Genomic DNA, 17434 nt, shown 5'->3' on the forward strand with positions numbered 1-17434 from the left:
TCTCTATCCTCCCCCTCTCTCTCCCGCTCTGTCCCTCCCCCCCTCGCTCTCCCGCTCTGTCGTCCCCCTCTCTCTCTCTCTCTCTCGGGGAGGGACGCGGTCCGGCAGCTCGCGGGGCCTGTTCCGCGTGGGCAGGCGCCCATATTCTGCCCCTCTGTGACTAACCCAGCCCCCCTTTCTCTCCCTCCCCCCTCGCAGCCTCGGCCCCGAGGAGCTATTCGACCATGAAGCTGAACGTGCGGGCCGTGGCCAGCTACTCGCAGGGGCCCGGGCCGGCCGACCGGGAGGGCTTCCTGTGGAAGAAGGGCGGACACAACCCCTCGTATCAGCGCCGCTGGTTCGTGCTGAGGGGAAACCTGCTTTTCTACTTCGAGCGGCCTGGCGATCGCGCGCCCCTGGGCCTGGTGGTGCTGGAGGGCTGCTCGGTGCAGCTGTGCGAGTCTTCGGGCGAGGCTTTCGCCTTCGCCGTGGTCCACGAGGGGCCGCCGGGCCTGCGGGTGCACAAGATGGCAGCCGAGGACCAGGAGGGGCAGGAGGCCTGGGTCAAGGCCCTGACCGGCGCCAGCCTGCGCTACATCAGGCTGCTGGTGAGGGACATGGAGAAGCAGCTCAAGGAGCTCTGCCGGGGAGGGGACAGGCCCCCCCAGCAGAGGCACACGGTGCTGGGCCTCTCCCCCGGCCCTCCCCCCTCTTCGGCCCCCCGTCAGCGGGAGCCCCGCACCCAGAGCCTCGTGGTGTTGCCCGGGCCGTCGAAATGCCCCCGGCGTTCCCCGAAACCCTGGCGGAAGCAGCCGCAGCCGCCCCCTCTCCCCCTGCCGCCCGGGGAGGGCACGGGCCCCGGCTCCGCCGCTCCGGAGGAGGCCGACGGAGGCGGCGGCCGGGGGGGCTTTCCGGCCCCCGAGGACTTCCCCACCCTCCACGGGAGGCTCGGGCTCGAGGTGGAGAGGCTGCGGAGAGACTGGAACCTGAGGCGGGCGGAGGGAGCCGGCTCTGAACCGGCCGTGGGCATGCTGATCGACCTGAGCTGATTGTTGGGGGGTGGGGTCGACGGTGGGGTGGGTGGGGTGGGGGTGGTGTCTGGGGGTGGTGTCTGCTCTTTAATTGGTGCACTGTGATTTTAAGAGATGTATGATTAGCTGATTTTAATATATCTCTGACTTTAAAATGTGATTCTCTGAATTTAATATCTCTGATTTTAATGTGATTGTCTGATCTTAATATCACTGATTTTAATATCTTTGATTTTAATATGTGATTCTCTGATTTTAATGTGTTGTCTGATTTTAATATCACTGATTTTAACATCAAAATTTTAATATCTTTAATTTTAATGTGATTGTCTGATTTTAATATCACTGATTTTAACATCAAAATTTTAATATCTTTAATTTTAATGTGATTGTCTGATCTTAATATCACTGATCTTAATATCACTGATCTTAATATCACTGATTTTAAATTGTTGTCTGATTTTAACATCACTGATTTTAACATCACTGATTTTAATATCTTAAATTTTAATGTGATTGTCTGATTTTAATATCACTGATTTTAATATCTTTAATTTTAATATGTGATTGTCTGATTTTAATATCACTGATGTCAGTAACAGATTTTACTATATGCATGATTGTGTGATTTTAATTCGGGTGATTTTGTGATTTTGCTGTCTAATTTTAAGGTGTGATTTCATGATTTTAATAGCACTGATTTTGATATTTCTGACTTCACTGTGTGGTTGCCTGATTTAATATTGCTGATGTAAATGTGTCTTTGATTTTTAATATCTAAATTTAGTATGTGTTTGTCGGATTTAATATCTGTATAACTTCGATGAATGCGTGATTGTCTGATATTAATTATCGATTTAATATCTAAATTTAATATCTGCGATAGTCTGATTTAAAAGCTGTATGACTTTAACATATGCATGATTTTAATATCTGATTTTAATACGATTTCACGATTTTTATAAACCTGCATATATTACGTGTTTAATTTTAATATCTCTGATTTTAATGTGATTCTCCGATAGTAATATCTCTGATTTTAATGTGATTCTCTGATAGTAATATCTCTGATTTTAATGTATGCATGATTTTCTGATTTTTAATATCACTGATTTCAATTAGGGTGATTGCCTGATAGTAATATCTCCGGTCTCAATGTGTGATTTTAATCTTTTTGATTTGAATGTACGATTTCATGATTTTAATATCACTGATTTTAATATCACTGATAATAGATGGGTGATTGTCTGATTTTAATATCTCGGTATTGTTTTGCATGATTGTCTAATTATGATACCGAACTTCATGATATTGTTTTAACATCTGTGTGAATTGAATGTCATTCTGATTTTAGTGTCAGGGTGACCCTCTGATTTTAATATCCATCTGATTTTAATGGTTGTATTTATTTGTACCTGATATGCATCCAGTCCCAATCAACCAATCAGGCTCGGTTATTCAGAGAACACCAGCATCGACTGGCTCTTCCTTCATCTGACAGGCCATTCGCTGGTTTTATTGGGAAAGTTCCAGGTTTTCTGGTTGGAGGGAATTAACTTTCATGCAGAGGGAAGGATTCAGTGTGGACTCATGGTGAAGGCTCCCCTCCCCTCAATCACTCTCTAATTCCACAGGAAATCCTCCCCCCATCTCTCTCGTGACCCCCCCAACCCTGCAAAATCCATGGGGACGCCTTGATTGGGGACGTGGCTGTGTATCCAGACAATCGGCAGGGTCCGTCGCTGGGTCACAGCTTCCACGGTGAAGGGTTGAGGGCCCAGAGGGTGAAAGAGGGGTTAGAGGGACCTCCCCCAGATACAGGAGTGTGAGAGAGGGGTTAGAGGGACCTCCCCAGATACAGGAGTGTGAGAGAGGGTTAGAGGGACCTCCCCCAGATACAGGAGTGAGAGAGGGGGTTAGAGGGACCTCCCCAGATACAGGAGTGTGAGAGAGGGGGTGAGAGGGACCTCCCCAGATACAGGAGTGTGTGAGAGAGGGGGTTAGAGGGACCTCCCCCAGATACAGGAGTGTGAGAGAGGGGTTAGAGGGACCTCCCCAGATACAGGAGTGTGAGAGAGGGGGTTAGAGGGACCGCCCCAGATACAGGAGTGTGAGAGAGGGGGTTAGAGGGACCTCCCCAGCTACAGGAGTGTGTGAGAGGGGTTAGAGGGACCTCCCCAGATACAGGAGTGTGTGAGAGGGGTTAGAGGGACCTCCCCCAGATACTGGAGTGTGAGAGAGGGGGTTAGAGGGACCTCCCCAGATACAGGAGTGTGAGAGAGGGGGTTAGAGGGACCTCCCCCAGATACAGGAGTGTGAGAGAGGGGGTTAGAGAGACCTCCCCAGATACAGGAGAGTGAGAGAGGGGGTTAGAGGGACCTCCCCCAGATACAGGAGTGTGAGAGAGGGGGTGAGAGGGACCTCCCCCAGATACAGGAGTGTGAGAGAGAGGGGGTTCGAGGGACCTCCCCAGATACAGGAGTGTGAGAGAGAGGGTTAGAGGGACCTCCCCAGATACAGGAGTGTGAGAGAGAGGGGGTCAGAGGGACCTCCCCAGATATAGGAGTGTGTGAGAGAGGGGGTTAGAGGGACCTCCCCAGATACAGGAGTGTGAGAGAGAGGGGGTTAGAGGGACCTCCCCAGATACAGGAATGTGTGAGAGAGGGGGTTAGAGGGACCTCCCCAGATACAGGAGTGTGAGAGAGGGGTTAGAGGGACCTCCCCAGATACAGGAGAGTGAGAGAGGGGGTTAGAGGGACCTCCCCAGATACAGGAGTGTGAGAGAGAGGGGGTTAGATGGACCTCCCCAGGTACAGGAGTGAGAGAGAGGGGTTAGAGGGACCTCCCCAGATACAGGAGAGTGAGAGAGGGGTTTAGAGGGACCTCCCCAGATACAGGAGAGTGAGAGAGAGAGAGAGAGGGGGTTAGAGGGACCTCCCCAGATACGGGAGGGTGAGAGAGAGAGAGGGGGTTAGAGGGACCTCCCCAGATATGGGAGGGTGAGAGAGAGAGAGGGGGTTAGAGGGACCTCCCCAGATACGGGAGGGTGAGAGAGAGGGGGTGAGAGGGACCTCCCCAGATACAGGAGGGTGAGAGAGAGGGGGTGAGAGGGACCTCCCCAGATATGGGAGGGTGAGAGAGAGAGAGGGGGTTAGAGGGACCTCCCCAGATACAGGAGGGTGAGAGAGAGGGGGTGAGAGGGACCTCCCCAGATACAGGAGGGTGAGAGAGAGGGGGTTGGAGGGACCTCCCCAGATACAGGAGGGTGAGAGAGAGGGGGTTGGAGGGACCTCCCCAGATACGGGAGGGTGAGAGAGAGAGAGGGGGTTAGAGGGACCTCCCCAGATACGGGAGGGTGAGAGAGAGAGAGGGGGTTAGAGGGACCTCCCCAGATACGGGAGGGTGAGAGAGAGGGGGTTAGAGGGACCTCCCCAGATACAGGAGGGTGAGAGAGAGGGGGTGAGAGGGACCTCCCCAGATACAGGAGGGTGAGAGAGAGGGGGTTGGAGGGACCTCCCCAGATACAGGAGTGTGAGAGAGAGGGGGTCAGAGGGACCTCCCCAGATACAGGAGTGTGAGAGAGAGGGGGTCAGAGGGACCTCCCCAGATACGGGAGGGTGAGAGAGAGGGGGTGAGAGGGACCTCCTCAGATACGGGAGGGTGAGAGAGGGGGTTAGAGGGACCTCCCTAGATACAGGAGTGTGAGAGAGGGGTCAGAGGGACCTCCCCAGATACAGGAGTGTGAGAGGGTGGATTAGAGGGACCTCCACAGATACAGGAGTGTGAGAGAGGGGGTTAGAGGGACCTCCCCAGATACAGGAGTGTGAGAGAGGGGGTCAGAGGGACCTCCCCAGATACGGGAGGGTGAGAGAGAGGGGGCGAGAGGGACCTCCTCAGATACAGAGTGTGAGAGAGGGGGTCAGAGGGACCTCCTCAGATACGGGAGGGTGAGAGAGGGGGTTAGAGAGACCTCCCTAGATACAGGAGTGTGAGAGAGAGGGGGTTAGAGAGACCTCCCCAGATACGGGAGGGTGAGAGAGAGGGGGTTAGAGGGACCTCCCCAGATACAGGAGTGTGAGAGAGAGGGGGTTAGAGAGACCTCCCCAGATACGGGAGGGTGAGAGAGGGGGTCGGAGGGAACTCCCCAGATACGGGAGTGTGAGAGAGGGGGTTAGAGAGACCTCCCTAGATACAGGAGTGTGAGAGAGAGGGGGTTAGAGGGACCTCCCCAGATACGGGAGGGTGAGAGAGAGGGTTAGAGGGACCTCCCCAGATACGGGAGGGTGAGAGAGGGGATTAGAGGGACCTCCCCAGATACAGGAGTGTGAGAGAGGGGATTAGAGGGACCTCCCCAGATACAGGAGTGTGAGAGAGGGGGGGTTAGAGGGACCTCCCCAGATACGGGAGGGTGAGAGGGACCTCCCCAGATACGGGAGGGTGAGAGAGAGGGGGTTAGAGGGACCTCCCCAGATACGGGAGGGTGAGAGAGGGGGTTAGAGGGACCTCCCCAGATACAGGAGTGTGAGAGAGGGGGTTGGAGGGACCTCCCCAGATACAGGAGTGTGAGAGAGGGGGATAGAGGGATCTCCCCAGATACGGGAGGGTGAGAGAGAGGGGGGTAGAGGGACCTCCCCAGATACGGGAGGGTGAGAGAGAGGGGGGTAGAGGGACCTCCCCAGATACGGGAGGGTGAGAGAGAGGGGGTTAGAGGGACCTCCCCAGATACGGGAGGGTGAGAGAGAGGGGGGTAGAGGGACCTCCCCAGATACGGGAGGGTGAGAGAGAGGGGGTTAGAGGGACCTCCCCAGATACGGGAGGGTGAGAGAGAGGGGGTTAGAGGGACCTCCCCAGATACGGGAGGGTGAGAGAGAGGGGGTTAGAGGGACCTCCCCAGATACAGGAGTGTGAGAGAGGGGGTTAGAGGGACCTCCCCAGAAACAGGAGTGTGAGAGAGGGGGTTAGAGGGACCTCCCCAGATACAGCAGTGTGTGAGAGAGGGGTTAGAGGGACCTCCCCAGATACAGGAGTGTGAGAGAGACCTCCCCAGATACAGGAGTGTGAGAGAGACCTCCCCAGATACAGGAGTGTGAGAGAGGGGTTAGAGGGACCTCCCCAGATACAGGAGTGTGAGAGAGACCTCCCCAGATACAGGAGTGTGAGAGAGGGGTTAGAGGGACCTCCCCAGATACAGGAGTGTGCGAGAGACCTCCCCAGATACAGGAGTGTGAGAGAGGGCTTAGAAGGACCTCCCCAGATACAGGAGTGTGAGAGAGACCTCCCCAGATACAGGAGTGTGAGAGAGGGGTTAGAGGGACCTCCCCAGATACAGGAGTGTGAGAGAGGGGGTTAGAGGGACCTCCCCAGATACAGGAGTGTGTGAGAGAGGGGGTTAGAGGGACCTCCCCAGATACAGGAGTGTGAGAGAGGGGGTGAGAGGGACCTCCCCAGATACAGGAGTGTGAGAGAGGGATTAGAGGGACCTCCCCAGATACAGGAGTGTGAGAGGGGGTTAGAGGGACCTCCCCAGATACAGGAGAGTGAGAGAGGGGGTTAGAGGGACCTCCCCAGATACAGGAGTGTGAGAGAGGGGGTTAGACGGACCTCCCCAGATACGGGAGGGTGAGAGAGAGGGGGTTAGAGGGACCTCCCCAGATACAGGAGGGTGAGAGAGGGGGGGTCGGAGGGACCTCCCCAGATACGGGAGGGTGAGAGAGAGGGGGTGAGAGGGACCATATATTATGTCTGCCTTTCGATTGACAGAGAGAAACAGATGCATGAGCCCCTGGATTTGGCTGGAGGCTCTCCTCCAATCGGAGCGGGGAGTATACCTCTCCGGGCAGTATAACTCACCAGCCGAATGCTGATTGGGTAACGGGCGAGAGGACTGACCTCAGCCCCGGGCGTCACACTTATGATAAAAGAGGCCTTTTCATTGACCAGGCGAAGAGTGTTCTTGTAAAAACACAGCACGGGGAGAGGGACTGGCTCTGACTCCAATACACAGTCCCTGGATAGAGTGGACACTGCCCCCTGTACACAGTCCCTGGATAGAGTGGACACTGCCCCCTATACACAGTCCCTGGATAGAGTGGACACTGCCCCCTATACACAGTCCCTGGATAGAGTGGACACTGCCCCCTATACACAGTCCCTGGATAGAGTGGACACTGCCCCCTATACACAGTCCCTGGATAGAGTGGACACTGCACCCTGTACACAGTCCCTGGATAGAGTGGACACTGCCCCCTGTACACAGTCCCTGGATAGAGTGGACACTGCCCCCTGTACACAGTCCCTGGATAGAGTGGACACTGCCCCCTGTACACAGTCCCTGGATAGAGTGGACACTGCCCCCTGTACACAGTCCCTGGATAGAGTGGACACTGCCCCCTGTACACAGTCCCTGGATAGAGTGGACACTGCCCCCTGTACACAGTCCCTGGATAGAGTGGACACTGCCTCCTGAACACAGTCCCTGGATAGAGTGGACACTGCCCCCTATACACAGTCCCTGGATAGAGTGGACACTGCCCCCTATACACAGTCAATGGACAGAGTGGACACTGCCTCCTATACACAGTCCCTGGATAGAGTGGACACTGCCCCCAAAACACAGTCCCTGGATAGAGTGGACACTGCCTCCTGTACACAGTCCCTGGATAGAGTGGACACTGCCTCCTATACACAGTCCCTGGATAGAGTGGACACTGCCCCCTGTACACAGTCCCTGGATAGAGCGGACACTGCCCCCTGCACACAGTCCCTGGATAGAGCGGACACTGCCCCCTGTACACAGTCCCTGGACAGAGCGGACACTGCCCCCTGTACACAGTCCCTGGATAGAGTGGACACTGCCCCCTGTACACAGTCCCTGGATAGAGCGGACACTGCCTCCTATACACAGTCCCTGGATAGAGTGGACACTGCCCCCTGTGCACAGTCCCTGGATAGAGCGGACACTGCCCCCTGTACACAGTCCCTGGATCGAGTGGACACTGCCCCCTGTACACAGTCCCTGGATACAGTGGACACTGCCCCCTATACACAGTCCCTGGATAGAGTGGACACTGCCCCCTATACACAGTCCCTGGATAGAGTGGACACTGCCCCCTGTACACAGTCCCTGGATACAGTGGACACTGCCCCCTATACACAGTCCCTGGATAGAGTGGACACTGCCCCCTATACACAGTCCCTGGATAGAGTGGACACTGCCCCCTATACACAGTCCCTGGATAGAGTGGACACAGCCCCCTGTACACAGTCCCTGGATAGAGTGGACACTGCCTCCTATACACAGTCCCTGGATAGAGTGGACACTGCCCCCTGTACACAGTCCCTGGATAGAGTGGACACTGCCCCCTATACACAGTCCCTGGATAGAATGGACACTGCCCCCTATACACAGTCCCTGGATACAGTGGACACTGCCCCCAAGACACAGGCCCTGGATAGAGTGGACACTGCCCACTGTACACAGTCCCTGGATAGAGTGGACACTGCCCCCTATACACAGTCCCTGGATAGAATGGACACTGCCCCCTATACACAGTCCCTGGATACAGTGGACACTGCCCCCAAGACACAGTCCCTGGATAGAGTGGACACTGCCCCCTATACACAGTCCCTGGATACAGTGGACACTGCCTCCTAAACACAGTCCCTGGATAGAGTGGACACTGCCTCCTATACACAGTCCCTGGATCGAGTGGACACTGCCCCCTATACACAGTCCCTGGATAGAGTGGACACTGCACCCTGTACACAATCCCTGGATGGAGTGGACACTGCCCCCTCTACACAGTCCCTGGATAGAGTGGACACTGCCCCCTATACACAGTCCCTGGATAGAGTGGACACTGCCCCCTCTACACAGTCCCTGGATACAGTGGACACTGCCCCCTATACACAGTCCCTGGATAGAGTGGACACTGCCCACTGTACACAGTCCCTGGATACAGTGGACACTGCCCCCTGTACACAGTCCCCGGATACAGTGGACACTGCCCCCTATACACAGTCCCTGGATAGAGTGGACACTGCCCCCTGTACACAGTCCCTGGATAGAGTGGACACTGCCCCCTACACACAGTCCCTGGATAGAGTGGACACTGCCCCCTATACACAGTCCCTGGATAGAGTGGACACTGCCTCCTATACACAGTCCCTGGATAGAGTGTACACTGCCCCCTGTACACAGTCCCTGGATAGAGTGGACACTGCCTCCTATACACAGTCCCTGGATAGAGTGGACACTGCCCCCTATACACAGTCCCTGGATAGAGTGGACACTGACCCCCGTACACAGTCCCTGGATAGAGTGGACACTGCCCCCCGTACACAGTCCCTGGATAGAGTGCACACTGCCCCCCGTACACAGTCCCTGGATAGAGTGGACACTGCCCCCCGTACACAGTCCCTGGATAGAGTGGACACTGCCCCCCGTACACAGTCCCTGGATAGAGTGGACACTGCCCCCCGTACACAGTCCCTGGATAGAGTGGACACTGCCCCCTGTACACAGTCCCTGGATAGAGTGGACACTGCCCCCTATACACAGTCCCTGGATAGAGTGGACACTGCCCCCCGTACACAGTCCCTGGATAGAGTGGACACTGCCCCCCGTGCACAGTCCCTGGATACAGTGGACACTGCCCCCCGTACACAGTCCCTGGATAGAGTGGACACTGCCCCCTGTACACAGTCCCTGGATACAGTGGACACTGCCCCCCGTACACAGTCCCTGGATAGAGTGGACACTGCCCCCCTGTACACAGTCCCTGGATAGAGTGGACACTGCCCCCTGTACACAGTCCCTGGATGCAGTGGACACTGCCCCCCGTACACAGTCCCTGGATAGAGTGGACACTGCCCCCCGTACACAGTCCCTGGATAGAGTGGACACTGCCCCCCGTACACAGTCCCTGGATAGAGTGTACACTGCCCCCTGCACACAGTCCCTGGATAGAGTGGACACTGCCCCCTATACACAGTCCCTGGATAGAGTGGACACTGCCCCCTGTACACAGTCCCTGGATAGAGTGGACACTGCCTCCTTTACAGAGTCCCTGGATACAGTGGACACTGCCCCCTGTACACAGTCCCTGGATAGAGTGGACACTGCCCCCTGTACACAGTCCCTGGATAGAGTGGACACTGCCCCCTGTACACAGTCCCTGGATAGAGTGGACACTGCCCCCTGTACACAGTCCCTGGATAGAGTGGACACTGCCCCCTGTACACAGTCCCTGGATAGAGTGGACACTGCCCCCTGTACACAGTCCCTGGATAGAGTGGACACTGCCCCCTGTACACAGTCCCTGGATAGAGTGGACACTGCCCCCTACACACAGTCCCTGGATAGAGTGGACACTGACCCTATACACAGTCCCTGGATAGAGTGGACACTGCCTCCTGTGCACAGTCCCTGGATAGAGTGGACACTGCCTCCTGTACACAGTCCCTGGATAGAGTGGACACTGCCCCCTATACACAGTCCCTGGATAGAGTGAACACTGCCTCCTGTGCACAGTCCCTGGATAGAGTGGACACTGACCCTATACACAGTCCCTGGATAGAGTGGACACTGCCTCCTGTGCACAGTCCCTGGATAGAGTGGACACTGCCCCCTGTACACAGTCCCTGGATAGAGTGGACACTGCCCCCTGTACACAGTCCCTGGATAGAGTGGATACTGCCCCCTGTACACAGTCCCTGGATAGAGTGGACACTGCCTCCTGTACACAGTCCCTGGATAGAGTGGACACTGCCCCCTATACACAGTCCCTGGATAGAGTGGACAATGCCCCCTGTACACAGTCCCTGGATAGAGTGGACACTGCCCCCTGTGCACAGTCCCTGGATAGAGTGGACACTGCCCCCTGTACACAGTCCCTGGATAGAGTGGACACTGCCCCCTATACACAGTCCCTGGATAGAGTGGACACTGCCCCCTGTACACAGTCCCTGGATAGAGTGGACACTGCCCCCTACACACAGTCCCTGGATAGAGTGGACACTGCCCCCTATACACAGTCCCTGGATAGAGTGGACACTGCCCCCTATACACAGTCCCTGGATAGAGTGGACACTGCCCCCTGTACACAGTCCCTGGATAGAGTGGACACTGCCCCCTGTACACAGTCCCTGGATAGAGTGGACACTGCCTCCTGTACACAGTCCCTGGATAGAGTGGACACTGCCCCCTGTACACAGTCCCTGGATAGAGTGGACACTGCCCCCTGTACACAGTCCCTGGATCGAGTGGACACTGCCCCCTATACACAGTCCCTGGAGAGAGTGGACATTGCCCCCTATACACAGTCCCTGGATAGAGTGGACACTGCCCCCTATACACAGTCCCTGGATAGAGTGGACACTGCCCCCTATACACAGTCCCTGGATAGAGTGGACACTGCCCCCTATACACAGTCCCTGGATAGAGTGGACACTGCCCACTGTACACAGTCCCTGGATAGAGTGGACACTGCCCCCTGTACACAGTCCCTGGATAGAGTGGACACTGCCCCCTGTACACAGTCCTGGGATAGAGTGGACACTGCCCCCTGTACACAGTCCCTGGATAGAGTGGACACTGCCCCCTCTACACAGTCCCTGGATAGAGTGGACACTGCCCCCTGTACACAGTCCATGGATAGAGTGGACACTGCCCCCTGTACACAGTCCCTGGATAGAGTGGACACTGCCCCCTATACACAGTCCCTGGATAGAGTGGACACTGCCCCCTATACACAGTCCCTGGATAGAGTGGACACTGCCCCCTATACACAGTCCCTGGATAGAGTGGACACTGCCCCATGTACACAGTCCCTGGATAGAGTGGACACTGCCCCCTGTACACAGTCCCTGGATAGAGTGGACACTGCACCCTGTACACAGTCCCTGGATAGAGTGGACACTGCCCCCTATACACAGTCCCTGGATAGAGTGGACACTGCCCCCTATACACAGTCCCTGGATAGAGTGGACACTGCCTCCTGTACACAGTCCCTGGATAGAGTGGACACTGCCTCCTGTACACAGTCCCTGGATAGAGTGGACACTGCCCCCTGTACACAGTCCCTGGATAGAGTGGACACTGCCCCCTATACACAGTCCCTGGATAGAGTGGACACTGCCCCCTATACACAGTCCCTGGATAGAGTGGACACTGCCCCCTGTACACAGTCCCTGGATAGAGTGGACACTGCCCCCTATACACAGTCCCTGGATAGAGTGGACACTGCCCCCTGTACACAGTCCCTGGATAGAGTGGACACTGCCCCCTGTACACAGTCCCTGGATAGAGTGGACACTGCCCCCTATACACAGTCCCTGGATAGAGTGGACACTGCCCCCTATACACAGTCCCTGGATAGAGTGGTCACTGCCCCCTGTACACAGTCCCTGGATAGAGTGGACACTGCCCCCTATACACAGTCCCTGGATAGAGTGGACACTGCCCCCTATACACAGTCCCTCGATAGAGTGGACACTGCCCCCGGTACACAGTCCCTGGATAGAGTGGACACTGCCCCCTATACACAGTCCCTGGATAGAGTGGACACTGCCCCCTGTACACAGTCCCTGGATAGAGTGGACACTGCCCCCTATACACAGTCCCTCGATAGAGTGGACACTGCCCCCGGTACACAGTCCCTGGATAGAGTGGACACTGCCCCCTGTACACAGTCCCTGGATAGAGTGGACACTGCCCCCCGTACACAGTCCCTGGATAGAGTGGACACTGCCCCCTGTACACAGTCCCTGGATAGAGTGGACACTGCCTCCTGTACACAGTCCCTGGATAGAGTGGACACTGCCCCCTGTACACAGTCCCTGGATAGAGTGGACACTGCCCCCTGTACACAGTCCCTGGATAGAGTGGACACTGCCCCCTGTACACAGTCCCTGGATAGAGTGGACACTGCCCCCTGTACACAGTCCCTGGATAGAGTGGACACTGCCCCCTGTACACAGTCCCTGGATAGAGTGGACACTGCCCCCTGTACACAGTCCCTGGATCGAGTGGACACTGCCCCCTGTACACAGTCCCTGGATAGAGTGGACACTGCCCCCTATACACAGTCCCTGGATAGAGTGGACACTGCCCCCTATACACAGTCCCTGGATAGAGTGGACACTGCCCCCGATACACAGTCCCTCGATAGAGTGGACACTGCCCCCTGTACACAGTCCCTGGATAGAGTGGACACTGCCCCCTGTACACAGTCCCTGGATAGAGTGGACACTGCCCCCTGTACACAGTCCCTGGATAGAGTGGACACTGCCCCCTGTACACAGTCCCTGGATAGAGTGGACACTGCCCCCTGTACACAGTCCCTGGATAGAGTGGACACTGCCCCCTGCACACAGTCCCTGGATAGAGTGGACACTGCCCCCTGTACACAGTCCCTGGATAGAGTGGACACTGCCCCCTGTACACAGTCCCTGGATAGAGTGGACACTGCCCCCTGTACACAGTCCCTGGATACAGTGGACACTGCCCCCCTGTACACAGTCCCTGGATACAGTGGACACTGCCCCCTATATACAGTCCCTGGATACAGTGGACACTGCCCCCTATACACAGTCCCTGGATACAGTGGACACTGCCCCCTATACACAGTCCCTGGATACAGTGGACACTGCCCCCTTGTACACAGTCCCTGGATAGAGTGGACACTGCCCCCAATACACAGTCCCTGGATACAGTGGACACTGCCCCCTGTACACAGTCCCTGGATAGAGTGGACACTGCCCCCCTGTACACAGTCCCTGGATAGAGTGGACACTGCCCCCTGTACACAGTCCCTGGATAGAGTGGACACTGCCCCCCGTACACAGTCCCTGGATAGAGTGGACACTGCCTCCTGTACACAGTCCCTGGATAGAGTGGACACTGCCCCCTGTACACAGTCCCTGGATAGAGTGGACACTGCCCCCTGTACACAGTCCCTGGATAGAGTGGACACTGCCCCCTATACACAGTCCCTGGATACAGTGGACACTGCCCCCTATACACAGTCCCTGGATAGAGTGGACACTGCCCCCTATACACAGTCCCTGCATAGAGTGGACACTGCCCCCTGTACACAGTCCCTGGATAGAGTGGACACTGCCCCCTGTACACAGTCCCTGGATAGAGTGGACACTGCCCCCTGTACACAGTCCCTGGATAGAGTGGACACTGCCCCCTGCACACAGTCCCTGGATAGAGTGGACACTGCCCCCTGTACACAGTCCCTGGATAGAGTGGACACTGCCCCCTGTACACAGTCCCCTGGATAGAGTGGACACTGCCCCCTGTACACAGTCCCTGGATAGAGTGGACACTGCCCCCTATACACAGTCCCTGGATACAGTGGACACTGCCCCCTATACACAGTCCCTGGATAGAGTGGACACTGCCCCCTGTACACAGTCCCTGGATAGAGTGGACACTGCCCCCTATACACAGTCCCTGGATAGAGTGGACACTGCCCCCTATACACAGTCCCTGGATAGAGTGGACACTGCCCCCTGTACACAGTCCCTGGATAGAGTGGACACTGCCCCCTATACACAGTCCCTGGATAGAGTGGACACTGCCCCCTGTACACAGTCCCTGGATACAGTGGACACTGCCCCCCTGTACACAGTCCCTGGATACAGTGGACACTGCCCCCTATACACAGTCCCTGGATACAGTGGACACTGCCCCCTATACACAGTTCCTGGATACAGTGGACACTGCCCCCTGTACACAGTCCCTGGATAGAGTGGACACTGCCCCCTATACACAGTCCCTGGATAGAGTGGACACTGCCTCCTATACACAGTCCCTGGATACAGTGGACACTGCCCCCTGTACACAGTCCCTGGATAGAGTGGACACTGCCCCCTGTACACAGTCCCTGGATAGAGTGGACACTGCCCCCTGTACACAGTCCCTGGATAGAGTGGACACTGCCCCCTGTACACAGTCCCTGGATAGAGTGGACACTGCCCCCCGTACACAGTCCCTGGATAGAGTGGACACTGCCCCCTATACACAGTCCCTGGATACAGTGGACACTGCCCCCTGTACACAGTCCCTGGATAGAGTGGACACTGCCCCCCGTACACAGTCCCTGGATAGAGTGGACACTGCCCCCTATACACAGTCCCTGGATAGAGTGGACACTGCCCCCTATACACAGTCCCTGGATACAGTGGACACTGCCCCCTGTACACAGTCCCTGGATAGAGTGGACACTGCCCCCTGTACACAGTCCCTGGATAGAGTGGACACTGCCCCCTATACACAGTCCCTGGATAGAGTGGACACTGCCCCCTATACACAGTCCCTGGATAGAGTGGACACTGCCCCCTGTACACAGTCCCTGGATAGAGTGGACACTGCCCCCTGTACACAGTCCCTGGATAGAGTGGACACTGCCCCCTGTACACAGTCCCTGGATAGAGTGGACACTGCCCCCTGTACACAGTCCCTGGATAGAGTGGACACTGCCCCCTGTACACAGTCCCTGGATAGAGTGGACACTGCCCCCTATACACAGTCCCTGGATAGAGTGGACACTGCCCCCTATACACAGTCCCTGGATAGAGTGGACACTGCCCCCTGTACACAGTCCCTCGATAGAGTGGACACTGCCCCCTATACACAGTCCCTGGATAGAGTGGACACTGCCCCCTGTACACAGTCCCTGGATAGAGTGGACACTGCCCCCTGTACACAGTCCCTGGATAGAGTGGACACTGCCCCCTGTACACAGTCCCTGGATACAGTGGACACTGCCCCCTGTACACAGTCCCTGGATACAGTGGACACTGCCCCCTATACACAGTCCCTGGATAGAGTGGACACTGCCCCCTATACACAGTCCCTGGATAGAGTGGACACTGCCCCCTATACACAGTCCCTGGATACAGTGGACACTGCCCCCTATTCACATGGTCAGAACCACAAAGTCCAGTTGGTTCGAAGTCCAATCACTCTGCGATTCGGGTCCTGATTGGGTCACATCGATTGGCGGAGAGAAACCTCAGTGTGTCTTGTGTATTGCTCGTATAACGGAGCTGCGTTTCTGATTCAGCAGCTGTGTGAAACTCTCTCTTGCGAACGACGCGACCCCGGCGATATTCGTAAGTTCGAAGGGGAAGGTTTTGAGGACTTTTCATCTTTGAGGACGATCACGGGGTGGGGGGGCAGTGGGCAGGTGGCTGAGGGGAGGTCCCAGTTCACAGCGTATTGTCACACGTCACAAGATAAGGTCGCAGGAAGGAGCTGGGCAGCGAAGTCAGGCTGCTCGCACATCCAACACTGAGGGGACAGATAAACCTTCGGGGGCCCAGGACACCTGTACTGAGAGAGAGAGAGAGAGAGAGAAAGGGGGGGGTCCATACAGAGAGAGGGGGTCTATGCAGAGAGAGAGAGAGAGAGAGGGGGTCTATACAGAGAGAGAGAGAGAGGGGGGGTCTATACAGAGAGAGAGAGAGAGGGGGTCTATGCAGAGAGAGAGAGAGAGAGGGGGTCTATACAGAGAGAGAGAGAGAGAGGGGGTCTATACAGAGAGAGAGGGGGTCTATACAGAGAGAGAGAGAGAGGGGGTCTATGCAGAGAGAGAGAGAGAGGGGGTCTATACAGAGAGAGAGAGAGAGGGGGGGTCTATACAGAGAGAGAGAGAGGGGGTCTATACAGAGAGAGAGAGAGGGGGTCTATACAGAGAGAGAGAGAGGGGGTCTATACAGAGAGAGAGAGAGGGGGGGTCTATACAGAGAGAGAGAGAGAGGGGGGGTCTATACAGAGAGAGAGAGAGGGGGTCTATACAGAGAGAGAGAGAGAGAGAGGGGGTCGATACAGAGAGAGATGGAGAGAGAGGGTCTATACAAAGAGAGAGAGAGAGAGAGGGTCTATACAAAGAGAGAGAGAGAGAGAGAGGGGGTCTGTACAGAGAGAGAGAGAGGGGGTCTATACAGAGAGAGAGAGAGGGGGTCTATACAGAGAGAGAGAGAGGGGGTCTATACAGAGAGAGAGAGGGGGGGTCTATACAGAGAGAGAGAGAGGGGGTCTATACAGAGAGAGAGAGAGAGAGAGGGGGTCGATACAGAGAGAGAGAAGAGAGAGGGTCTATACAAAGAGAGAGAGAGAGAGAGAGGGGGTCTATACAGAGAGAGAGAGAGAGAGAGGGGTCGATACAGAGAGAGAGAGAGAGAGGGGGTCTATACAAAGAGAGAGAGAGAGAGAGGGGGTCTATACAGAGAGAGAGAGAGAGGGGGGGTCTATACAGAGAGAGAGAGAGAGGGGGTCTATACAAAGAGAGAGAGAGAGAGAGAGAGGGGGTCTATACAGAGAGAGAGAGAGAGGGGGGGTCTATACAGAGAGAGAGAGAGAGAGGGGGTCTATACAAAGAAAGAGAGAGAGAGAGAGAGGGGGTCTATGA

At 55.8% G+C, this 17434-nt stretch overlaps 1 protein-coding gene across 1 annotated transcript; it reads left to right on the top strand.

Annotated features, from left to right (window-relative positions):
• The first annotated feature begins 201 nt into the window (after positions 1-201).
• LOC137309924 (sesquipedalian-1-like) lies at positions 202-1048 on the top strand. Its single transcript, XM_067977924.1, has one exon. It carries the CDS (start codon positions 225-227, stop codon positions 1026-1028), a length of 804 nt encoding a protein of 267 aa, XP_067834025.1. The 5' UTR covers positions 202-224; the 3' UTR covers positions 1029-1048.
• Positions 1049-17434: the final 16386 nt, after the last annotated feature.

This window comes from Heptranchias perlo, unplaced genomic scaffold (genome assembly GCF_035084215.1).
Source record: "Heptranchias perlo isolate sHepPer1 unplaced genomic scaffold, sHepPer1.hap1 HAP1_SCAFFOLD_1910, whole genome shotgun sequence".
Taxonomy (NCBI): domain Eukaryota; kingdom Metazoa; phylum Chordata; class Chondrichthyes; order Hexanchiformes; family Hexanchidae; genus Heptranchias; species Heptranchias perlo.

Bases quoted from the DNA above. Each gene is read 5' to 3' on its own strand.
- LOC137309924 (XM_067977924.1), top strand. From the start codon at position 225: ATGAAGCTGAACGTGCGGGCCGTGGCCAGCTACTCGCAGGGGCCCGGG.